At 42.7% G+C, this 25,821-nt stretch overlaps 1 protein-coding gene across 1 annotated transcript in view; it reads left to right on the top strand.

The window, feature by feature from the left end:
• Nucleotides 1-25,821, top strand: part of itga2.2 (integrin, alpha 2 (CD49B, alpha 2 subunit of VLA-2 receptor), tandem duplicate 2) — a 172,538-nt gene that overhangs the window by 80,926 nt on the left and 65,791 nt on the right. The window contains exons 3-7 of the mRNA XM_041187111.1: nt 4,953-5,062; nt 10,638-10,729; nt 12,669-12,783; nt 21,910-22,037; nt 24,606-24,742. Coding sequence (XP_041043045.1) covers nt 4,953-5,062; nt 10,638-10,729; nt 12,669-12,783; nt 21,910-22,037; nt 24,606-24,742 — 582 coding nt within the window. The remainder of the gene's footprint in view (nt 1-4,952; nt 5,063-10,637; nt 10,730-12,668; nt 12,784-21,909; nt 22,038-24,605; nt 24,743-25,821) is intronic.

The following is a 25,821-nucleotide window of genomic DNA, read 5'->3' as shown; positions in this document are numbered from 1 at the left end:
TTTCATTGTTTTCATATTGTCCATAACTAAGGTTGATACATCAGTAATTTTACTTGGATCAGTTCTTTGCACCTGTATGTTCTGAAGGAACATGGTTCACCTGTAATACTGTTACAGTTTTAACAACCATTTCCTTATCTGATGCAATCTTTCCTGAGGAAAGGTTGATGTAGCTGTCAACCTCAAATAAGCAATCAGCAGCAAACTTTCTCCCGAACTCCTCACTACTCACAATTTCAATGCTGCAGACCCATTTTATCCCACCTTTGGATGAGGTTTTGTTAAATGTGGGCTGCCCGCCTGCCCGTTTTGCCTGTGCAACGAGTGTGAAATCACGCAGGCAATGTAAAACCGAGTGTAATTGGCTCTTTAATGGCCTTAAGTGGCACTTTAATTGTTGGTGGGCATGGCTCCATCACCCACACATGCCTGCCAACCTGTAGATCGCTCATGTGTTGGGGACACTCGCCTGACGTCATCTCACGCTATTTCACATCCATTCAGGTCAGGCGTGTGCCTGCCCATGAGACGTAAAATTCTGGCCTAAGTCTTAATTTAAGCAGCATTTTTAAAAATTGTTTCCTCTGTAAAGCACCTTGGGATATTTTTCTAAAATCGCTATATAAATACAGGTTGTTCCTTTTAATCTCTTATGTCATGAAGACAGATTCTTCTGGAAAAAAAGGATTGAAACTTCCTTTTTTTCTGCACTCTTAATCCTCTGAAGACCCAATAAGGCACAAGGTATATATAAGATAAGACATAAGATAAGGCCCAATTTTAGCCCCCAAACACAATGGGACAGGATGGCATAGAGCTAAAATTCTAGCCGCACACTTCTCACCTCATTTAGATCATCTTCACCCCATCATCGTTTTAACAGGCACAGTTTGAACAACCAATGAGTTCCTTGGCTCAGATAGACCAGGGACTCAGTGACATTCAAAAATCGAGGTTATTCAGGCCCTGAGAATGCTTAGTGAGCAGTCGAGTTTGAAGGTGGCTCAGGGTTCCTAATTAATTGCTGAGTTTAGCTCTCTGAACTCTGGGCCAGAATCTTCAGGTCGGCAAGTGGAGGCGGACCCTATTCACCGAAGCATAAAATGACGCGCGGTGATGTTGGGCGTGCGTCCCGACTTCACCAAGCATCATTCAGATCTTCAGTGCGGTGGGCGCACCCGCCAAACTGTCAAAGGCCTATCAAGGCCATTTAAATTCCAATTAAAATAATTAGCTGAGCTGCCCATCCAACCTTAAGGTTGGCGGGTAGGCACAGAGCCCAGGCGGCTTTCGCATTTATCATGAAACCTCATCCACGGGCGGGATGAGGTTTCATGAAGGTTTTAAAACATTAACAAAAATTTTTTAATAAAATTCATAGACATGTCCCAGCTCGTGTGACAGTTTCACACAAGGGGACATGTCTTAAAAAAAATTTTTTCGTTTATTAAAATTTTTAAAAAGCTCTGTGCCTCAGGGAGATTTCTGCGCTTCTTTGCTTGCACGCACAAAAGAGCGCAGGCCCCGACTCAGCCTACTCCCCCCAGCCCGCACAGGGCTGCTCAGCCCTTCCAGGTGTGTGTCATGCTGGGCGGGCCTTAATCAGCCCACCCACATAAAATGGCGGTGCCCATGATCGGCTGCGAGCCTGCTCCCGCCCAACCCCCATCAAGGGGGAGAAAATTCTCCCCCTGATTTCTTAGCATGACCTTAAAGTGATGCTGTTATGTTTCATGGAACTGATCACCTGCCAAGTTTGTTACACAGCTTTCAGATGACACAACTTTTAAATGCACAGCATTGAAAAAGAATTTCCTCTCATCTCTAGTGAGATATTACAAAGCTGAAATGCAGAAAAATTGGGTACCAAAGCTATGTCCTTAATTTCATCTAATCTTAGAACAAGTTAATGTTTACATTTGTTTTAGTTTGATTGCAATTTTTCAACCTTCAGCATGGTTATCAGCTTTTAAGGGCAGGAGTTCTAACCAGCAAAGTTCATTTATAAATGCTTGCTTATACTATTTCCCTGTTTACGCTATTTTTACATAAGTTATCACTGTTTAAAATAAAGTAAAAATAGTGCACTCAAGAATGTAATGCACATGTTCCTAAATTAACACCACTTGGAATTTCTACCCTTGACATTTTCAAGGTGGCTACCTAATAGTGGTTAAATGCACTGATACTAAAAATCTATTGTGGCTCCCTCCATAAGTTCATCAGGAAAACAGGGAAGCCTCCTGCCTTGCCCTGTGTGACACAAACTACGAAGACACTGGGCAGAATCTTGCCCTTGGATGGCGGGCGGGCCCCACCGGCTCGGCGGTGGGTGGACAGCCGACCTTCGTCACTGAAACGGGGCCCACCGCCATTTTATGTGGGTGGGCCAATTAAGGCCCGCCCAGTGGCCTTCCCGACAGGAAGCGCTATGTGCTTCCTGTGCGGTGGGGGGAGGGATTCCCCATCTGTCAAAGAGCGCACTTCTCCCTGAGGCAAATTCCAGTCTCAGGGACAATACTGACAGTGGTAAAAACTTTAAAAATAGAAACATTAAAAAATTATTAACATGTCCCCCTCATGTGACAATGTCACACAAGATGGGACATTTTAATAAAGAACACATAAACTTTATTATTTTTGTACAAACCAGACATGAAACTTCATCCCCCTAGTGGATGAAGTTTCAACAATAATCTGGAGCCTGCTGGGGCTCCTGGCCTGCCCGCCAGCCTTAAGCTTGGCCAGGCAGGTCTTCAAGTACTTTAACTAGCCTGTCAATGGCCTCAATTGGCCATTGACAGGTCGACGGGCAGACAGCTGCTTTTGCTGTCCGCCCGCCTTGCTAAAAGTTTAAATGGCCCAGGATGAAGTCGGAGATTCCTCCTGACGTCATCCCGCGTCACTTTTCCCTCGGCGACCGGGCCCCGCCCCCAAATCGCCGAGGGAAAAATCCTGGCCACTAAGTTTAATCTCCAGTCTCTGCCGAATTGTGTGGCATAATTTAGGGCAGCAGTGGATGCTTAATTAGCTTTGGTGTACCTAGTCTGTGGTGGAGACACTTGTCCAGTGTTCCTGCTCTTGGTCATTCTCCATAGATCAAGAATGTGTGCGCCTGTGTGTGTGCATGTGTGTTTGTGTGTGTCCGTGCGTGGGTGTGCGTGTGTGTATGTGTTTGTGCATTTATTTGTGTGCTTGTGCGTGAGTATATGCGTGCATGTTTGTGCATGTGCATTTGTGCGCGTATTTATGTGTGTGCACACACATCACATGCGTTTGTGTGTGTATATGTGTTTTTGTGTTTGTCTGTGTGTGTGGGCAGAATTTTGCCCTCGTCGGGCGGACGTGGTGGGAATGGTCGCAAAGCCGACCACCACCCATGAATTGGACCCCGACATGGATTTCACACTCATGGCCAATTAATGGCCAGCCAGCGTGGAACACGCACTGCAGTGCTCAGCGCTGCCGGGCAAGGGGCGGGAGGAGCACGAGAGTGGATGTGTGCGCATGTGTGGGGGTGCACGCAGTAAAAGCTCCCTGAGGCACAAAGCTGCCTCAGGGAGCTGAAGATTTTTAATAATAAAAACAAACATATTAAAAATAATGAAAACATGAGACTCTGTGACATGAGCATGGACATGTTAAGTATGAGTGTTAAGAGTTTTAAATTTTTTTAAATCACTGGTCAAAACCTCATCCTGCCAGTAGATGAGGTTTTGCCAAAAATGCAAATACCGCTTGGCCTTTTCACCCGCCCTCCAACCAAACGGTTGGATGGACAGCGAAAAATTTGAGTCAAGTGGGTTCTTAAGGGCTTTAATAGGCCGTTAAATTAATGGCGGGCAAGGCTCTGACTTCTGCGCACACCCGCCAACTGAATTTTCACGCAAGTTGCTCGCATGATGTCATCGTGCATCATTTTACGCTCGCTTGGGTCGGGCATGCACCCACCTGACAAGCGAAAAATTCTGGTGTGTGTGCGTGTGTTTGTGTGTTAGATGGGATCAGGTTCCACATGATAGAATAGCCATGATAAATCAGAAACAATCATGTAAGTACATAAACACACTATTGTGTATAGATTTTTATCTTATTTTTAGACATTAACATCTGCATAAAAAAGAACATAGCCCTCGAATTGCGAATGAATAATCAAGATTTGGATGCAGCAATAGGGTGGAGTCTTATGAGATCCGTAGAGGTGCATGAAGTTGGAGGCTGGACCAGGAGGGAAATCAGAAAGGCTCACATTGGGTTAGCAGGTTGACACATTCCCACCCCTGGGCGATCTTGCCTGAGGGGAAGTGAACAATGGCTATCCACCTGGGAGCAGGGGTTAGGCAATAATGATCAATTAGCAGCCTATTGAGAGGAATGGGAGGACAACACCAGGATCTTCCTGGCATCGGAGTTGCTCCCGCTGAGTGGCAATCCCAGCAATTCACTGAAGGGGCCCCAAAGACCAGGGCAGGCAAGGCCACTTCCATGGCTCCTGGAGCAATTTGGCCAGAGGAGTTTGCCTTCTGCTTCGAAAGATTGACTGACTTCGGGCTTGATCAGTGTTAATTTTGTTGGACGCCTCTGATTGGACCCGCAGCCTCTGGAACCCATTCTCTGTGCTTCACTGGATGGGGATCCTGGAGGCAGCTAATTGGCATCCTCCAGGAAAATCTTACAGGTGATTGGGTGTCACAGATCATCGGTAGCAAGACCCAAGTCCGTCCCCAATGGATAATTATTTTCAAAGGAGGCAAGATTCCACCCACAGAGAGCTGTCAGCGTCAGTGGAACTCTTTTTCATCTTGACTTAGTGCCCACGGAGAATAGTCTAAAAGAACTTAAGCTAAATTCTGCTGACGTTGATTCAGATGAATATGAAGTGATATTGTGTAATTATTTTCTGAGTCTCATGCTATTTTCGATGCAGTCACGTTGTGCATTCCACACCACAGGTTACTGGTTGGATCACCATGGAGTAGCTTTCCTGAGAATCGCATGGGAGATGTATACAAATGTCCTGTCAGGGACAACAGTGGTACTTGTGAGAAACTCAACTTGGGAAGTAAGTGTGGCCCCATAACACACGGGTAAAATGTCAAAGTTACTGGTGACATATCTAAAAATTATGGCCTGGACTCCCTCACCACCCCTGGCTCAGTTTCATGCTGCATTGGAGCAAGGTTGCATGGAAAGCTGCCCATAACATATGAACATAAGAAATAGGCAGAAGTAGGCCATTCAGCCCCTTGAGCCTGCTCCACCATTCAATAAGATCATGGCTGATCTATTTGTGTCTTGAATGCCACATTCCCATCTACCCCCAATAACCTTTGATTCCCTTGCCTAGCAAGAATCTATCTATCTTTGCCTTAAAAATATTCAATGATCCTGCCTCCACCACCTTCTGAGGCAGAGAGTTCCAAAGTCGCACAACCCTCAGAGAGAAAAAATTTCTCCTCACCTCTGTCCTGAAAGGGCAACCCCTAATTTCAAAATAGTACCCCCGAGTTCTGGACTCACCCACAAGAGGAAACACTCTTTCCATGTCCACCTTGTCGAGACCATTCAGGATCTTATACACTTCAATCAAATCACCCCTCACTCTAAACTCCAGTGGAAACAACCCCAGTCTGTCCAACCTATCCTCATAAGACAACCCACTCACTCCAGTTATCAATCTAGTAAACCTCCTCTGAACTGCCTCCAATGCATTTATATCCTTCCTCACCAATGCCCTGTATAACTGAAGCATAACATTCTTACTTTTATGTTCAATTCCTCTCGTAATAAAGGATAGCATTCCATTAGCTTTCTTAAATACTGGCTGTACCTGCATACTAACTTTTTGTGACTCATGCATTTCTTTCATATCATTTCTCTCTCAACCTACTTCTCAGTGCCTCCTAGCAATGGATGGTATTAAAGCCCGTAGTATTTTCCAACTATATGCAAATTGGAGAAATGCATCCTCTGACACCCTTTCAATGATTCCTTTAACCAGTGGACATGGTGGGTGGGGGGACCGATTATTAGGCCCAGGGGTCCAAAGGCTCTTAATTTATTTTCTGGTATCTGGATCTCTATAAATGTTCAGAGACTGTGGCTTTGCACAGGTTGACGAGCAGGTGCCATTATTTGCCAAACAACTTAGCTTTGCCATTGTTGTTTCCATTCCCCAGCATCTTAGGTTTGTTGCCGTTAAACCACACCCCCTGGTAAAGGTTAGGTAGCCCAGTTCCTATATTTAAATGACTCCAGTGATAGTTCAACAAGGTATGCTCACATGGCAGGTAAAACACTCAGCCTTTCCCCATGGGGATATTAGGAGGAGACAATTTTTTGGACTGTTTACTCATTCTCACTGGTTGCAGTTTTTATGGTTTGCTTTCGTATGAGTAATGTTGACTTCAGGCCATAGTGTAAAGCCAGTCATATCAATTCAGCAACCAGTGAGAAATCTCCCCTGATATTACATAAGGAGAAATGTACAATGAGGGGCTGAATCAATATCATTCATTTAACATGATCACCCAAAAGTCAAAATTACCCCCACATGTGACTACTTTTACTGGCCCAAATCTCTAGGTAGTCAGAGACCGGACATCCTCTGAAAGATGTGGGACCCCTCGGAAGTCCCAACACAAGGATTCCATGGAAATTGATCAGAAAGTTTGAACTTCCAATTGGCAATTCCCCTTCTTCCTGGGACCCTTCAAAAATTGCCCCAATCCTGAGCTAAAGTCAGAGATTTCAGACAGTTTCAACTTACTTATCTGCATGGTTACCCAGGAAATGTTAAACAGGAAATAACCTAGTCTAAAACCTGGGTGACTCTGCAACTGACCCCCCAACCATTTACACTGACCCCCCAACTACCCCACTGAGCCCCCTACTATCCCTTGGCCCCATGACTCTACCCCGCAATCTGACCTGACCTGATTAGCCCCCAACTGAACCTGACTAGACCCACCACCCAGCTCCCCACCTGAACACCCCAGCCTGACTAGCTGCTGACCCAAATAGCCTCTGATCCCAACCCGACCCTCCCCAACTTGACCTGACTACCCCTGACCCATGTACACACTCATCCACCTGCCACTCCAGCCCACCAGCAACACTGCCACGCTATCCACCAACCACCCTACCCGCCTGCCATCCTTCCACCCCAAGCACCTGCTACCCTACCCCCATCCCACCCAACCCCTTACCTACTTACCTTATCCACCCTAACCCTTTACCCACTTACCCTACCCACCCTACTGCCTTACCCACTGATGTTCTCTCCATAGCTGTTTTCAAAGCAGCTTTGGGACATTTGAACTCTACTTATGGGAATACGGCAGCTGGTGCTGTAAAAAGGGGAGTGTGGCGTCTGTGCAGATTCTCTGCGCTGTTCCCTACAAGGTTTGCTGCACTGAGTCCAATGTGAAGGATCCTCCACTGAAAGATCGCTCAGAAAAATCGTAAGAAGTTAATGTGCATTTTTGTGTCTGATCGGGGTCGGAAATAAGGTTTCTGATCCTGATCAGAAGATCTGACCACTGTTTTTACTGTTATTCTTAGCTTCAGTTGTTTGCTGTCTTCTAAGTCTCTATCTGCCCCTCTGATTACCCCTTTCTGTATTTTCTTGAATTTACCATAGTAAGACCCATCCCCATTTTAATATATAGAATTTTTGCAGGTTGTTTTTCCTCTTTACCTCACTTCTAGTTTGATTGTTCATCCATGTTGGGTCACAGTATTGTAATCTGATCTTGTTGCTTTCAGAAATGTTTTGTATTCTGCATTCTTAGCATCGTACCTTTAAGATTGTCCCACTTGAGTTCCATTATATTTGCTTAGTTGTTCATGTGTCATTTAGCCTTCTTCAAATTGTGTACCTGGCTCCTGGCATTGGGTATTTTGAACTCCCAGAACAAGTTAAATTTGTTCACTCTGCTTATGATGATGCAAATGGCGTTCATTTCCTGGATGTTGTCAAGAGTTATCAGTAAATACTGGGTCAAGGTGAACACTACCTCTGGTCCTCTTAGTGCACTGAATTCTGCCATACATCTACCGACTCTGAATCTAAGGCAGCTGCGTTTTTCCAAATCTCTATTAAATTGATTGATGCCCCCTTCCCATTATTTTAATTTTCCTATTCTCACAAACTTCCCCTATCTCTTCAAAGAGTAAACCCTTCTCCTTCTTATGCTAACTTTATAGTATGGTAACAGAGACCCAGATTTTTTATCACAATGGAGATGCTCTCCATCATGGCAAAGATCCCGGATATGGCCAAAATTTCTAAGTCCCACACCCGAAGTTGGCATTTCCCATCTTCGTGGCTGCAGGACTGGAGTTGGGCCAGGGGTTCACACATATAAGTTTTGTAGGGGCAGCTGGCCACTTAAATCACTAGCTGCCTCCACTGAAGCGGGATATTGGAAGGCCAAGACTGTAGAATCCAGGGTGTACTGATTAGAACAGGCAAGCGGATGTTTGAACTTGGTGGATTCACTCGGATAGCCAGGGCACCTCTTCAGAGAGGTAAGGTATGCCTTTGGGTAAGGTCCTGGGACAGCTTTTGGATTGGTAAGGCACCATTTGGATTGGTAAAATTAAACATAATTATGCCCTGTTTACACACAAACCCATTGGAATTGTCCAGTTGGTAAGGAACTGTCCAGCTGTCAAGGAACAGTCCAGTTGTTAGGGATCAGTCAAGGAACTATCCAGCAGTCAAATAAGTATCAAGAAAGTGTCCATCTGTCAAAGAACTGTTCACCTGTCAAAGACATGTTCAGCTGTCAAAACCGAGGTGAGGGGGATGAGACGTGAGGGCTGGAGGGATATTTTATGTTTTATTCTTTTTCTTTATTTTTGGACACAGTGACTGATACCCTAATGAAGGTCTTCAGCCCAGCCCACCTCCATAACTGGCAGCCTCTTCACTTCTTCCAGTGTCATCCACCCGTGTTCTAATTCATTCCATACCCCCGGACTGAAAATCTGATGTTTGGGTAGCCATTTTCAAAGGTTGGCTTCGCAGAGCACCCGATGTGGGAGAAAAAATCCCTGCCTATGTCTCCCTCTCTCTCTCTCTCTCTCTCTTTCCCTCTTATTCTCCATCTCTCTCTCGCTCTCTCTCTCTCTCACACTCCTGTGTAATGGATAGAGATTAGAATTGCTTTAATCAAATAAGGCCAAAGTTTCTCATTTTCATCTGGGCTCAGTAAAACATGAGCTGCACACTTTCTCAACTTTTAAAATGTACACCCAACCCATATGTGACTTTACAAGGGATTTTCATCTTTTCATACAGGAATTGGGTTCGCAGTGCATTTTGCAAGTTGCAGTGGAGTGTATGAGGAGTGTGGGTGCAGAGGCAGGCTGGTTAGAAGGCTTTCACTGATTCTCCAACCCAGCAGCCCAATTCCCAACATCACTTAAAGGCCCCTAAACCTCACCCCTCTCACCACCCACCCCATGCCTCCCAGGCCACCCCACACTCCCTGATACCTCTCATACTCCCTTGGATTCCCCCATGCCAGTTCTATGACCCCATGCCACCAAGTTATTGATGCTGGACCAAAAAATACCAAAGGAAAAGGAAATAGAAAATCTTTTAAGCACCTATTAAGTTTGTGAACGAACAAGAAATCACACAAAGACATAATCTGTTATTATAAGCTCATAAATGTTTCAGTAGTTCTTGGATCAATAAGACCACCTGATGAGCTAAAGCTTTTGAAACCCAGCCAAGCTTTCATAATGCAGCAGCTGTCATAATAAAATCTTCCAGCTCTACTGACAAAAACTATATATATTTCTATTTCAAAACAGAGTACCTGTCAATCAGTGGAGAGGGAGCAGGTGCAGGCTGTTTTTTCTACCATCAGAAACAGTTTTTTCTAAACAGCCAGATCTTCCAAACCAATTAGAGAACAAAAACATGACAGTAGAGGACTTTTTTTTACATTATGGTTTTTTCAACATTGGAAAAGCACTGTAATACATGTGAACAATTACGCAATCTGATCAATGTTAAATCAATGTCGACTTACCTTTGCTGGACAGATACCTCTGATGAATCACTGCATTAAAAACACATCCCCATTAGGTACAGAACCTAATAGTGACTTCAAGCTCTCAAACCTTGCATTCTTTTAATGGACTTCCAAAACCCTTCAGCGACAGATGAAAACGGTGTAGGGGAGCAAATCAAATTTTTGTTCCCATTTAAAACGGAGAACCCGACCTTAGTGGAACCGGGTGCGCATTTTGCACACTTGGCATTCCCGACCCACAAAAAGCCCAGAAAAAGATGGCATGGGATCAGGAATGCAGAAGAAAATTGAATTTCCTCCAAAGAAAATCAAGGTGTGACAATTGTGCACCCAAACACACCTCTGCATCCAGCCGGAAATTTGGCCCAAACAGTTCCAAAATAATTGGCATAATTTTTCATTGTTAGATATATTTTTGATAAAGGTACTTAATTTATTGTTCTATCAAGCACTGAACAGATTTTATTTGTGTTGTCCCTCAAACTCAACTGTCCATTTAGTCATGACAATTGCAATGTCACTTGCACTGTATGAATTGAATACCAAAATATAGTATTCTATCAGTTGTTTTGGTTGATCTTTCAGATAAAATAACTTTTCCAAATGTGACAGAGATCAAGCAGAACATGAGTGCTGGTTCAACACTTATCAGGAATGATGAAACTGGTGGATTTCTGGTAACTATGAATTTTCAAACTAAATATTTAAAGAGGACTGTGGGGTGATACTGAGCCGAGAACAACTCAACTTTTACTTTTACACAATTTCTTCAGAGTATGAGTACTCTTGATTCATGGTAACAACTAGTCAAGATCACTTTTCAGAACCAGCTGAAAAACAGATTAAATAAAACTCTTTTAATTCAGCTACATTTATGGTAAATTTAGAGAGCCATTAAATTTTTAAACACTATTTACTTCTCTGAGTATATTACTACTAATATCTTTAAATATCTTTCCATATTGTGGGAAGATTTCCTTTGGGCAATATGTAGTGAAATAGTTGACATATTTTTGAAATGCAAGTTTACTATCTTGTTACATAATAGACAGAGTGCCCTCCAGGTTGCTGCTTCTTAATCAAAAAGGTAGCTAATCGATAATAATTCTCCTTCTGGGGTTTAGATCGACAATCTGTTGTAACTGCTCTGCTAATGTAACTTCTAAACAAAACAAAAGGGGCTGGATTTTCACTACCAAGGTGGATAGCTCGAGCTGGGAAATTTCCTGACTTGGCAGATCTGCCTTGATAGAAAGTGCCGCATCAGACCTAACTCTCATTCTGGGGAGGCAGGGGTGGGATGGAGTCAGGCTCACTGTCCCTTGAAGAAGATTGGAGGCAGCCATAGTGGCAGCCCAGTGCTGGGGTGGGCTAGTGAGAAGGCCCGCCTCCTTTCTCTGGGAATTTAGTCCCATTGTTTGCTTATATTTTAGACTCTATTGCCCTCACCCCCACCCACTTCCCATACCCTCTCCTTACCAGCTCATCCCCCCCCCCACCCACCCCCATGGCCCCTTATAGCCTCCATGCTAACTCACTGCCAACTCATGGCCCTCCCTTACCCATTAACCCAATATATATTCTGTACAGAACCAATAAACCCTATAGTAACACTGGGCATGTATAAAACTGCTTAAAATGCATCCATTCATGATTTCCAGAAAAAAATGATCTTGCTACAACCCTATAAAAGTGTCAATCAGTCAGAGCAGTAAAATATCAATAACAGAAGCTTTAGGCACTTGAGACCTCTCTATCTTGTGCAAATAAACATTGAGCCATTGACAACAGATCACAGAAAAAATAGTTTATTATAACCTCATATAGTTGCCGATCAAGCAAAATCCATACTTCTCCCCAGATTTGTAAGCAGATTTGATATTGACTTGGCATTGAGTTGGCATGGAGGGAGAATGGGGGCATGGGTAAGACCTTTTGTAGTTACCTTTCAAAAGGTTCCCAAATCCAGACCAAGGTTCATGACTCCTCGGAGGGTCGATGAGCCATGAGTTGGGGAGAAGCTGGCCCAACTCCACAAAAATGCAGGGTGTGAGGAGTTGCCTACTTTCGCAATGGAGCTGGCCTAGTTGGGAGTACAGGACGCTGCCTGCAATCTTATCCCGCACCAGCGAAAATTGAGGCCACCAGAATGGGGCAGGAATCCTGGAATCAAATTTTGCTCACCATTTTTAAATGGCTCCAGAGCCCTTACAACTCTGTGAAAATCCAGCCCAATATTTCATATCATGACCTTTCATCAGAACTGAGAGTTTAGAAAGCTATTATATGACTAACAGTGGTCATTTAGAAGCTTCTACTTTACAATAATTAGACAAAAATTGCCAGGTTAATTATTAAATTACAATAATTTGTTTACTTGTTCTTACATCTATCCAGTTCTGGAGAACTATTTTGTTCTTGTATAGTCACATAGCTTCCAGGAATTTCTTTAGGTAAATTCTGAGGAAATTCCTCTAAGAAAATGAATGTAGGAATTTTCCCAAACTTCACTTGAAGTAATGTTATGACTTGATTTTTTTTAAGTTTTAAAATTATCTCCTGTATATTTTACAGTATTGTTATCAACAGAATTTCATTTATTTTTCTTTCTTCCAGACTTGTGCTCCATTATGGACACAGAAGTGTGGCCAGCAGTATTACCCAAGAGGATTATGTGCCGATATAAATTCAAACTTCCAATTATCAAATATCTTCTCACCAGCTGTTAACCGTAAGCTATTTCATTTCAGATGCTGTGGACTTAATGTTAAAAAATGTCAGACATTCTAAATAGAACATTACTACCATCTCAGAACTGTGCTTAGCAGTGATCGTTGATCATTTTATGTTCGTCACAGCGAATGGCTGATGTCACTGGGGGTTGCTTGCTTTCCAACATGACCATTATGTTTCACAAGCACTTTATCTCCTGGCTTTAGTGGTGTAGATCTAAATTTTGTGTTTTACTCTGCATTTACTGTCATTCAATCTTTCTGTTCTCGATCATGTTCGCATGCCTGTTGATAACTAGCTCTGAGGGGTAGACCTTCTATTTGTGAGTGATTTTGATTGTAGACACTCTTTCGATCATGTCTTTCCAATTTCATGATTCCATAGCCACCATGCATAGCTGCAATGCCTCATCTTGTTTTGTTACCACTTTAACATCAGCTAGTTTTAGCAACATTGGCCACATTTAGGCTTACATAGTTAAGATATTGTTCAGCAACCTATTATTCACGACTAATAGGAATGACTGTCGGCAACAGATGCTGCAAAAGATAATCCACTGGGTTGAGCCAGCCGGCTGATATTCAACATGGAACTTGAATTCATTTAGTTTGAGCATTCAACACTTCATTTGAGTAGATGGTTTCCTATGTGGATTATGGAACAAGTTTAATATTGGTTTATGTTTGTATAGTATTTCAAACTCACTTCCATACAAGTAAAGATGAAAGTGTAAATGTTACAGACAGAAGGGGCTTTACTTTAAAACAGCCCTGATTTCTCCCATCACCCGTCTGAAAACAAGCATTTTTGATTTTTGATTTCCCTATTTATATGTGGTGGCATATTTTCCCAACCCCTCATTTTTGGTGTGATCCAATTCTCTTTTAATAACCCCACAGCAAACTTGAGATAGGGTAAAATCAGAGGTTTAGTTTATTTACACACACTCAAAACACAGGTAGTGGGTGTCGCTACGTAGCCCCCGATACATTCATACAAGAAGAGAGGGATAAAGGAAAAAAGAGATACAGGGCAAAGACCACAGCCAAAATAAGAATTATTGTTTCAGAGTCCAGAATCAAAAGTCCAGTGATGTATCACTTCACAGAGATTAGCAGGCTAAAGCTGATGCTGAGTAATTCACTTTTCCAGTAGCAACGACTTCCACAATGGGAGAGGCACATAGAGATGGATTAGTCTTGTAGGCACTGGTACAGAAGTTCCAGTAGAAATCAATGTAGGTGGGGAGCCAGGTATTCAAAAACCTGGACAGAGCCCTTTTTTTGCTGCTGCCGGCTGGATGGAAAATGGCAGTCTGCCTCTTTCAGCTCCACAAGGCAATGTGTTCAGTAGCTTGGGTGAAGGGGGTGGTGCCTTGTGACATGACTCCCAGTTCTCCACCTTGGCTTGGACAAAGATGTATATTCCTCAGAAGAACAGTGATATGGACTCGAAACGTTAACTTTGTCTTTCTCTCCACAGATGCTATTAGACCTGATGAGATTTTCCAGCATTTTCTATTTTTGTTTCAGATTTCCAGCATCGGCTTTTATTCCTTGTCTGCATTGTTGAAGTTGTTGATGTTTCATCCATTGATATTCAATGGAGGTTTCATAGTCCTCATGTCCTCGCTTACAGATCATCTCCATTGGCAAGGGGCTGGCCTTAGAAATGTAAAGGGGCTTTGTACAATTCCTTGGGATTTGATCTCTGCAGCCTCAGGGGCATTAGAGCCACTTTAGAAATAACAAAGTTGCTGCTGTTCTGAAGGCCAAAAATGTATTTTGTGTAAGTTATAGCCAGTCATGGCTTCAGTCAGTTTAAAACCTTTGTCAAGGTTTTTAAAAATAATAATTTTATAGATTAACTAGGATGACACATATATTATATATATATATATATATATATATAAAAACATAGAGTGAGGTCTTTGACCCCTGACAGTAAGGTATACCATGCAATTGAGAGCACTTCTCTCTCTGTTTGTGAATAACATTGCTGTACAGGCATTAGCGCTCTGCTTGCCAAAGCAACATTTGATTGACTGCACACCTTGTCTTTCTGCATGAGAACTGCACCTAAGCCAACCAGGCTTGCATCCATGACCAGTTGTATGATTTTCTCAAGGTCAAAAAAGGCATTTGTGCAATTTGTTGACAAGCATCTTTTAATCAGGTATACAGCCTGTGTTACGATCCCAGCTGAGATTACCCCTGGAAAAGCCTGATCCCAGGTGGAACCCAGACTGATAGATCCTAACTTTTATTTGTTTGTTTAAATATGTGGAGAGTAGCTACTGAACAGAGTCACGGGAGTCAGCTGATGAACTTTTTTTACAGAAGAATAAAGCACTTATTTAACAAGAAAGATGAACTATATTACAATACTCCATCACCAACAGCTATACCTTTACAGATATATACAGATTTGTAAGAATAACACAAGTTACTAAAGCTATCTTATACTTTAATATTCACAGTAAAGACACAGGCAATGTAAATCTATGGCATCCTGTGGTCAGACACACCACAGTCTGAAATCAAGTGGCAGATGCCATCTCAAACAGATGCTATGGATATCTCCTCAACTCCCCCTAGATGCTTGGCACACCGTAAACCAATAAGTCTCATTGAATTACATCCTTCACATGAGGGTTTCACCTCCTGGATTTTGAAATCACCTTCAGAAGTTCCTCTTCCCTAGGTCACCGCATGCATTTAAGCTGTCTTCTACACACACTGCTCTCTGACTCAGCCATAAGCAGTACATCCCTGCTTCGCATGCCCATAGCAAAGAGTTACAGACCTTCAGTTGTCTCTTTGGACCCTCTTGACTCTTACAAGCTATTCTCACTTTAAATCTGCTTTCTGCAGCTTTTGTCTCTTTAAACCTGAAGCATGGAGCTGTTCTCTCTGCCCCTCAAACTTAACTTCACTTAACAGTACCTTTTCCCAGGTTCCTGTCCTTCCTTTGACTAGAAGGTCATATTTGGATTTTCCCCTCTTCCATTCCCCTGGATTTTCGGGGCTCTCTTTAGCTTCAGACCTGCAATCTGTCCCCTTTGCTCCAGTCTCTCCTGGCAGCAACTTTCAGAACCAATTGCACTCAAACAGCTTCCAAAACAATTGCTGCTTCTCTTCTTTTGTGTGTGTACCTGTGAGAGGGACCTGTCTCCCTGGGACCCTGTTGCAAAACAACAGTCCAATATTTCTACCCTTGTATGTTTATGTTTACTTTATAGAAGTCGTAAAACTTCCCATTAGAAATGCAAGCACCTTTTTAAAGTGAAACTAAAACTCCATTCGACCTTTCTTAACACACAGATACAGAAATACAAATCAAACTTAAACTTTAAAGCTCATTCCAACACCCACAAATACCAATATAACTTACTTAAACTATCTATGCTTCTTAATAGCCTGCTTATGCAATTTAATCTGTTCCCACTTGGTGGCCTCTTTTGTCAGATCACGTTGGCAGGGGCGGGGTGCAGATAATGTAGTGAGGTCAGGAGTGAAGTGACTACAGTACATGGAGAGTCCTAGCAGACTTCGGACTTCTTGCATGTTTGCAGGATCTGCAACGTGTGCAATGGATCAGATGATACACCTTCTGAAGAAAGCAGACAAACACTTTCCAAAATTTTCATACCTAAAAGCAAAGTTTTTTGCTGAAAAGAGAGACTTGTGGCAAAAACCTTTTGTCTCGCACTCATCAGGACAAACAGAATAATGCCACATTTCAAACAATCACAACACTTTATACAAAGGAGTAAAGGGGACTGATTCAACTCTGATTAGCCAAGGCTCTACCCTGCCCAGACCACTTGTGAGTTTGAGTTTTTCCTACCAAAAAGCAGTTCATGTCCAAATGCAGCAAGGCCCAGGCCTAGACTGACAAGTGGCAAGTAACATTCGTGCCACACAAGTGCTGGGCAATGACCATCTCCAACAAGAGAGAATCCAACCATCACCCCTTGATGTTCAAAGGCATTACCATCACTAAATTCCCCCACTATCAGCATCCAGGAGGTTACCATTGACCAGAAGCTGAACTGGACTAGCTATATAAATACTGTGACCACAAGAGCAGGTCAGAGGTTAGGAATCCTGCAACGAGCAACTCACCTCCTGACTCCCCAAACCCTGTCCACCATCTACAAGGCACAAATTAGGAGAGTGATGGAATACTCCCCACGTGACTGGATGGTTGTAGCTCCAACAGCACACAAGAAGCTGGACACCATCCAGGACAAAGCAGCCTGCTTGATTGCCACCACATCCACAAACACTCACTCCCTCCACCACTGATGCATATTAGCAGCAGTATGTACCGTGCACTGCAGAAACTCACCAAGCCTCCTTAGACAGCGCCTTCCAAACCCACAACCACAATGAGTTTCCTCAGCTTCAGTTCCTATAGGCAACAACTTGATGGATAGAAACTGGAGGCTTTTCACGTTTGTGTTGGATCTTAGAATTCTTTCTCCCTTACACATAACATCATTTCCTTTATACATGCTTCTCTCTTTTCACGCAAATTCCAGTTATTTTTGCAACTTTGCTTTTCTTATGATATAAATCTTTCATAGTACTCATTTTACCATCTAGAAGGACAAAGGCAGCAGATACATGGGATCACCATCACCTGGAAGTTCCCCTCCAAGCCACGCACCATCCTGACTTGGAAATATATCGCCATTCCTTCACTGTCGCTGGGGCAAAATCCTGGAACTCCGTCCCTAATATCATTGTGGATGTACCTACACCACATGCACCTATACAACTGCAGCAGTTCAAGAAGGCAGCTCATCACCAACTTCTAAAGGGCAATTAGAGATGGGCAAGCCAGAAATGCCCACATCCCATGAATGAATTTAAAAAACCAAGATGAATCACTTCACCCTTCTCTACATTAAATTTCATATGCCACTTATCCGCCCGTTCCACCAATCTGTCCATGTTCTTTTCAAGTTTAATGCTATCCTCCTCACAGGTCACAATAATTTCAACTTCTGTGTCTTCCACAAATTTTGAAATTGTGCCCTGTACACTGACGCCTATGCTATTAGTATCTATCAAAAGCAGGGGGCCAAACACTGACCTCTGTGGAACCCTTTCTCCAGTCCGAAGAACTGTTTACTGCTATTCTCTGTTTATTGCCACTCAAGCAATTTCGTATCCAAGTTTCTACTGCCCCCCTTTTATTCCAGGAACTCTAACTTTGTTCACAAGTCTGTTATGTAGCACTGTATCAAATGTCTTTTATACACAACATCAACTGCATTGCCCTCATTTAGCCCTTCTGCTACCTCATCGAAAAGATCAAACAGTTTAGTTAAACTTTTGTGCTATCCTGCAAATTATGCACAGTCAGTATCTGACGTGTTGGCTATGAGCATCAAATCAAGTGATAGCGCTCTGTCTGCATCGTCATTGGGCAGGATTTTCCGAACAGCGAGTGGGGGATGGGTCCACCCGCTGACACGTAAAATGACGTGCTGTTACGTCGGGTGGAACTCCTGATGTCACCAAACCCCACTTAAGTTTTCAGTTAGACAGGGGCGCAGCAAAATCAGTGTGTGTCCACCGACCTGTCGATGGCCAATTGCGGCAATTGACAGAGTAATTGAAGTAATTAATGGGCCTGCCCATCCAACCTTAAGGTTGGCGGGCAGGCCAGGAGCCCTGGCAGGCTTCAGAAAAAGCATGAAACCTCATCCACAGACAGGATGAGGTTTCATGTAGGTTTCTAAAAATTTAATTAAAGTATTTTAAAAAGTTATGGACATGTCCTAACTCATGTGAGGGAACATGTCAGGGATTTTTTCTTCTGTTTTTAATACTTTTTAAGTTGTAGCCGATCTCCCTGAGGCAGCACTTAGCCTCAGGGAGATGAGTGCGCATGTGCAAAAGAGTTCACTCTTGGGTTTAGAGAATTCCCACCCCCCCCCACCCGCGCAGGGAGCACATAGCGCTGCCATGTGGACGTCACGCTGGGCGGGCCTTAATTGGCTTGCCCACATAAAATGGCGGCGTGCCCCCGATTGGGGTGCCAATCGGAGGCGAGACTATTGCGTGCCCAACGGGGGAAAATCCTGCCCATTGTCTTCTTGTTGTTTCTCCAATACATGGTGTCATGAAAATATAATAATTTTCATAATATTGTTGTGATTTATTGTAAAAGTGGATTAATAATGGTGTTTGGATAGTGTCTGCGTGAGATTACGTGTGTGGGGGATTTAATTGAATTTAAGACAGCTAGTCTAGAGCTTCTGAGTTATCAAAAGGAAAGCCAGGTTCGAAGTGCTAAATACATAAACATGGCAGAAGTTATAGAAAGTGAGGTATGAGGAACATTTGCATTTTTAGATAAACCAAAGTAGTTTGAATTTCAAAGAGATGGTAGGGTGTTACACCTAGTCATGGGAAGCTAAGCCAAACAGTGTGTTTATTTTCCCCAGAGATTACTGATAAAATGAGTACTTTGAAAGATTTATATCATAAGAAAAGCAAAGTTGCAAAAATAACTGGAATTTGCATGAAAAGAGAGAAGCATGTATAAAGGAGATGATGTTATGTGTAAGGGAGAAAGAACTCTAAGATCCAACACAAATGTGAAAAGCCTCCAGTTTCTATCCATCAAGTTGCTGCCTACAGGAACTGAAGCTGAGGAAACTCATTGTGAATGTCCCTCTCCAGGGTATTGTGTGCTTTGCCTGGGTCAGTTGAAATCTATCATGTTTTATGTTGCCTTAACAGAGGTGTAACTAGGAGTCAGATTAATTAAGGGAGTTAGGAGATATTATAGTAGTAATTTGCAGACCTATGTATGTGCTTAAAATCTTTTCTTTTATTAATAAGTGTTTAATTTAGTTTTGTAAAATAAACCTAAGTCTCAGTGGTCTCATTACTGCTGAATTCAAAGCATGCATCTTAAAATAATCTACAAGTTGCAAAACAATTGTGGCTGCTGTTTCAAGTTTCCCTCTGGGATTGAGCAATTGACATTTAACATCTGCTGTGCCATAACAATGGCCAGGTTGCACTTCTTGTGTTTCTGAAAAGATAAAGGCAGAAGGGTAGAATTTTATTTGCATGGAGTGGGAGAAGTTGAGAGATGCATACTTGAACCATCCTCAGCATGTAAATCAGAAGAGAGTCTGGAGGAGATTTGGCTATGAGGATACCATTTTATTTGATGGCTTCAGCCCTCCCTTGGGCTGTGGCCTCAGCAATAGGCATCACAATAATAGCCAGTAGTGTCTCCTCTATGAGGGTTAGAAAATGCAAGTACTCCTGTTCCCTCCCGGTTAGCCTGCTGCCTCCAGTTGTGGACAACCGTGTTGTGCAAAATAGAAAGGGAAGCATGTCAGTGAGTGTAGTGCAACCTGTTAGGATGACGTAGCTGTCCAAGATAAATAGCTGGCATTCTATCCAAGCTGTGAAATGAGTATATGAGGCTTGCTGAAACATTAACTGTGTGAGCCATGATGGGGCAAATGCATGTCATGTATGAATCCTGATTGTTGGATTGCTAGTAAGGGGTGATGGGCATGCAGTGAATTGAGGAGTGTTTGAGACTAGTAGTTGTCATGAAAATACATTTTTACAAGGTTATTGGGATTTATTATAAAGTAGGAATAGTGGGGTTTGGATTGTGTGTGTGTGTATGTGTGTGTATGACTTAATTGAATTAAAAACAGCTGGTGTGAAGGCTTTGATGTATCAGAAGAGAAACAAGGTTTGAAATGCTAAATAAGTAAACATGGCTGAAGTTTTGGAACATGAGGTATAAAAGGAAAATCTGCATTTTGAGATAAACTAGAGTAGTTGGGAATTTCAAAGAGAGGATGAAATGTTACTTTTAGCCAGTAGAAGCCAAACAGTGTATTTATTTTTCCCGAAGCTTACTGATAAAATTGGTACTATAGAAGATTTTTATTATTAGAAAGGTAAAGTCCAAAGACATATTGAAACAATGGGGTTTACATTAAAACAGGAGAAACAAGTATAAAGGAGATGAGGTTATGTGTAAGGAAAGGAGGATTTCTAAGGTCTAACAAATGTGAAACGCCTCCAGCCTCTATGTACCAAGCTGCTGCCTATAGGAACCAATGATAAGAGAATTCACTGTGAATATCCCTGTCCGGGGTATTGTGTGCACTTTGCCTGGGTCTGTTGGAATCTATTTTGTTTTTACCATTGCCTTAATGCGGTGTAACTGGGAGTTAGATTAATTAGGGGACCTAGGAATTATCATAGTAGTAACATGTAGACCAATGTATGTGCTTAAAATTATTTATTTTATTAATAAATGTTTAATTTAGTTTTGTAAAAAACCTCTAAGACTCAGTGGACTAATTACTACTGAATTCAAGGCATGTATCTCAAAGTCAAAATATGAATTGCAAAACAGTTGTGACAGTTGTTTCAAGTTTCCCACTAGAATTTGAGCAGCTCAGCATTTACCATCTGCTGTGCCATAACAGTTGTGCAGTTGGATGGACATTACATTTGAAGATGCATTCACTGATCTTGACCACTCTAGTACAGTGAACTTTTTGAGGCACTACATGCAGGTCCTTGGGGCTTGATTCTTGGAATTGACTTCCATGGCCATCTATGCCCATTGCCTACTGAGCCTACTGTGGTTACAGAATATCTCTCCTCCTTTCCACATCCTCCACCAAGACCTACAGTGCAGTTTCCGAAATTTTCAAAACCCGCTCTCTTGCACCTGCCATTTTTCAATGTTTCCTAGGTGAGATTCACTTTCTGCACAACTGCCAGCAATCTGGTCCAACTTCATTACACCTTCCCTTTAAACTATGCAGCCCAGTTTTAAGTAGTACTAACCAGTGACAACATTGGCCTCCTGCCATATGTCCAACCAATCAACATCTTAGTTAGCACTGTTTGATATGGAATTGAATTGAGCAGGCAGCATGAAGTTGGCATGCTGCCTGCATTGCAGTCAATAGGCACAAGTTAACCACATGGTCTCTATCTCCATGTCCATTTGCAGGGTTATCAAATTTAGCCCCCAAAAGTTCTATTGAGCGGATCTCGCAAAGTAAATGGATGTTACATAATTAACACTATTGCATTTATTCTGCTTAAAGGTTGTGGATCCAACATGGATCTTGTGATAGTGCTGGATGGATCCAACAGTATCTGGCCTTGGGAACCAGTCCAAAATTTCCTGAAAAAATTAATAGGAAGTTTAGACATCGGCCCTACTGAAACTCAGGTAACCACATTATTTGTTTTTACTTCTGGTACTTATCTGGCTCCCTAAAATGGTGTTTTACTAAGCATATAGATTTTATTTTCTATTATGTTTGTTGTGTGTGTCAGTATCTATCATATAAAAACAAGGACAGAGTGTATGTTGTTATAATAGGGATTAAATTAAGTCAGAGAATATGACCCCACTTTTACCTATTCTATTGCTTTCAAGTTTCTGTCCTTTCCTTTTTCCTGTTCTCTGTAATTTCCTTTTTCTTATGCATGGGTAGCGGTGTGTGGTGCAATGAGGTGGAGCAGGGAAAAGAGTCACCTATAACTGGAGATTACATTTCCTGTTGAAGGCTGTGGAGAAATTGTGGCCTTATTGGTTGCATTCCTCTTACCTTTTGCTGTCAATCGTTCTTCACCCTGCTACTTTGCTTCCTTTATGATTTGTTTTCTCAGTATCCCCTCTCCTTCCTACTATCCCTCACTCACATTGCTGCCCCTAATCACTCCTATTGCTACCCTTAGCTCTTATGCTTTGAGCTATCTGCTTCACCTCTTTATCCATCTTTCCCCCATCAAGCCCCTTCCTCTGCTGTCAATCACCTCACAATTAATTTGCTGTTCACTCCCTCTCACTCCCACTTGCTCCCCGAAGGATGAGTTTTTTTCAAAATCCAATTTGTGCAATTTTCCTGGAAAATTAACCAAACTGGGATGATGAAAGGTTCCCTAGTCTAGAAATCCCTAGAGTCACAGTTTGCTGCCTGTTCCTGCTTTAGCCCACAAATCACAAGCACCCCTATTGTATAATAAGGGTGGGCACCCACACCAACTTCAGCACCATTAAGTTACCCGCCCTGCACAGACATAGAGTTTTGCAGTGGCACCTAAACTCTTTGTGCCTGGGCATCAGGCCAATGCAGCTTAAGATCTTCAGGCTAACAATTTTTGTCTTGGCTCGCTCCTTTTTTTTGTTTTACATCTTTACTAAAGGCTGTCATCTGTCTGAGATTATTGGAAATGGTATTTTGGACTCCCACTTGCAGTCATTGTGTGGCAAGTAGTTCTGCTTGACCCAGATACAAACACTGTTGATTTGCACACTAGACAGAGCAGGTGAGATTTCCTGGGGAGTCCAGCAACCCATCAGTCCTGCCTCTAACTGTGATGTAAAGAGAAGAGGCAGGATGAAAAGGCAACTTCAATATAACCATCATCACCCCTTTTGTCACTTAAAAGGTATGCCAGTTCTACCCTATCACAGAGCTTCCGTTTAGTACTTGTTTCCCCTTGCTCCTTTCCCTTTTTTTAATTTGTTCATGGGATGTAAGCATCACTGGCTAGGCCAACATTTATTGCTCATCCCTAATGGCCCCTTGTTCAGCGAGCATTTAAGAGTCAACTGCATTGCCGTGGGTCTGGAGTCACAAGTAGACCAGACCATGTAAGGACAACAGATTTCCTTCCCTAAAGGGCATTAGTGAACCAGATGGGTTTTTACAGTAATCAACAATGGTTTTGTGGTGATGACCATCTTTTAATTGCAGATTTTTTTCTTGAATTCAAATTTCATCATCTGCCATGGTGGGGTTCGGACCCAGGTCTCCAGAACATAACCCTGGGTCTCTGGATTACCGGTCCAGTGACAATATCACTATGCCACCACCTTGCTGAAAAACTAGTGTATCTCTTTTTGCAGTTTTGACTAAAGATCATCAAGCTGAAATGCCAGACCTGCTGAGCACTTCCAGCATTTTCTGTTTTTACTTTAGATGTGACCACTTTATGCAGAATGCAGTGAACGCATGGAGTCAACTGCCAAGGGAAGCAGCAGGGGCAGATTGGATCAGTAATTCTAGAGAGGGTTAGAAAAGTTGGTGAAAATTTGTCAGAAGAATGTTAGGAGTATTGTGGTATATAATATGGCTGAATTTCCTGTCTGCCCCACTGCCAATATGCATTCCACTTCAATTGACGCAAACATTCCTGTAGTTTTGGTCATGATACTACCATCCCTTCTTCGCCCCGATATGTCACGATATAGGCCTGCCCCCGAGCAAAACATTGGCCAAAGTTAACGGCAGTAATGCTGCCATTTTGAAAAGTATGTATATGAAAAATTGTCTTTTATGTCCAGCTGTAAAAGGTGATTATACTTATTTTTTTCTTTATTCTTGCATGATTTGCGGATATTTCTGTAAAGGCCAGCATTTGTTGCCCATCACTAATTGTCCTTGAACTGAGTTACTTGCTAGGCCATTGCAGTTAAGAGTCGACCACATTGCTGTAGGCCTGGTGTCATAAGTAGGCCAAACCAAATAAGGATAGCAGATTTCCTTCCCTAAAGGAAGGCATGAAGAAACCAGGTGGATTTTCACAACAATTGATGATAATTATCATGATTACTGTTACTGGTTTTATATTCTCCAGATTTATGAAGTGATTTTAAATTCAAGCAGCTGCTATGGTGGGATTTGAACCCATATCCCCAGAGCATTAGCCAGGATTTCTAAAATATTGGTTTAGTGATATAACCACTATGCCAGCATCACCCCTAATCTTATTGATTTGATCCAAATAGGTGTCTATTATACAATATGCTAAAGATGCAGTATTTCAATTCAAGCTGAACAGTAAAAATGTAACAGCCGAAGTTGAGAACGTCGAACAAAAACTAGGAGATCAAACAAACACAGCTGGTGCAATTGACTTTGCAAGGTAATTCATGCCTTAAAGTAACTACTTGTAATTGTTTATTAAAATATTGCCAGAATAATTGCCTGGAATATTTCTTCTTCCGAATAAAAACCGTTTATGCAGGAAATTCACAGCAGGTCCATCCACATCTAAAATGAGAAAAGACAAGTTCAGAATAGAAATGAAGGCATTCACTTATAGCCCTCATTACTGTGGTGAAGTATGAGTTTAGGATTTTGGGTAAGAGATGCAGGGGCAATGTGAGGAAGGATTGTTTTAATGCAGTGAGTAATAATGACCAGGAACTCACTGCCCATGAAGGTGGTGAAAGGAGAAACAATCAATGATTTCAAAAGGAAATAGGATAGGCACTTGAACAAAAGAAACTTGCAGAACCACAGGGATGGAGCAGGATGGTGGAATTGATTGGATTCCTCTGTGGTCAGCTGACATGGATCAAATGGCCTCCTTTCGTCCTGTCTATCACCATAAATGGTGCAGTTTGCCTATTTTTAATCTTTTTGAGATGATACTTATTAGGGGCTGAATTATATGGGCCTCCGCCAATGGGTTTGCAAGTAGTGGGGCCTGTATAATTCCCTAAGTGGCCTTGTCGCCATTCTCCTGGCTGCCCCCAACCTGTCCACAATTCTTTGGGGGAGCAGGCCTAGGCCGAACTACCCTTGCCCTCGCCCTTATTAAGGCCCTTAAGTAGGCAATCAATGGCCAATCAAGAGCCGCATCCCACCTGAGCAGGTTGCCCTGCCAAGGAAGCCCGGCAGGTCACCCTGCTTGGGCCCAGGATAGGGTGGGCGCCTCCATTACTGACCCCCTTTCCGAGATCAGACACCTAAAGTGTGCTCCCACCTCACCCGCCCTTCAATTCATGACCTCCACTTTCTGGGCCTCCCCTCCCCGCTGCAAGACCCCAGATGTATTTGTGTCCTAGGGCTCTGACACTTTGATTCTGGGGGGCTGCTTGTGGTCCCAGCAGTGGGCAATGCTTCCTGTGGTGCTGCTGGGACTGCAGAGTTGCCTGGCAGCTCTCTGAGGTTAGGCATCTGCCAGACTGAGGGTGGAGGTCTCACCTCCAGCCAAGA

Source organism: Carcharodon carcharias, chromosome 1, assembly GCF_017639515.1.
Source record: "Carcharodon carcharias isolate sCarCar2 chromosome 1, sCarCar2.pri, whole genome shotgun sequence".
In the NCBI taxonomy this organism is placed as follows: Eukaryota; Metazoa; Chordata; class Chondrichthyes; order Lamniformes; family Lamnidae; genus Carcharodon; species Carcharodon carcharias.
This window is presented reverse-complemented; position numbering and strand designations above follow the sequence as displayed.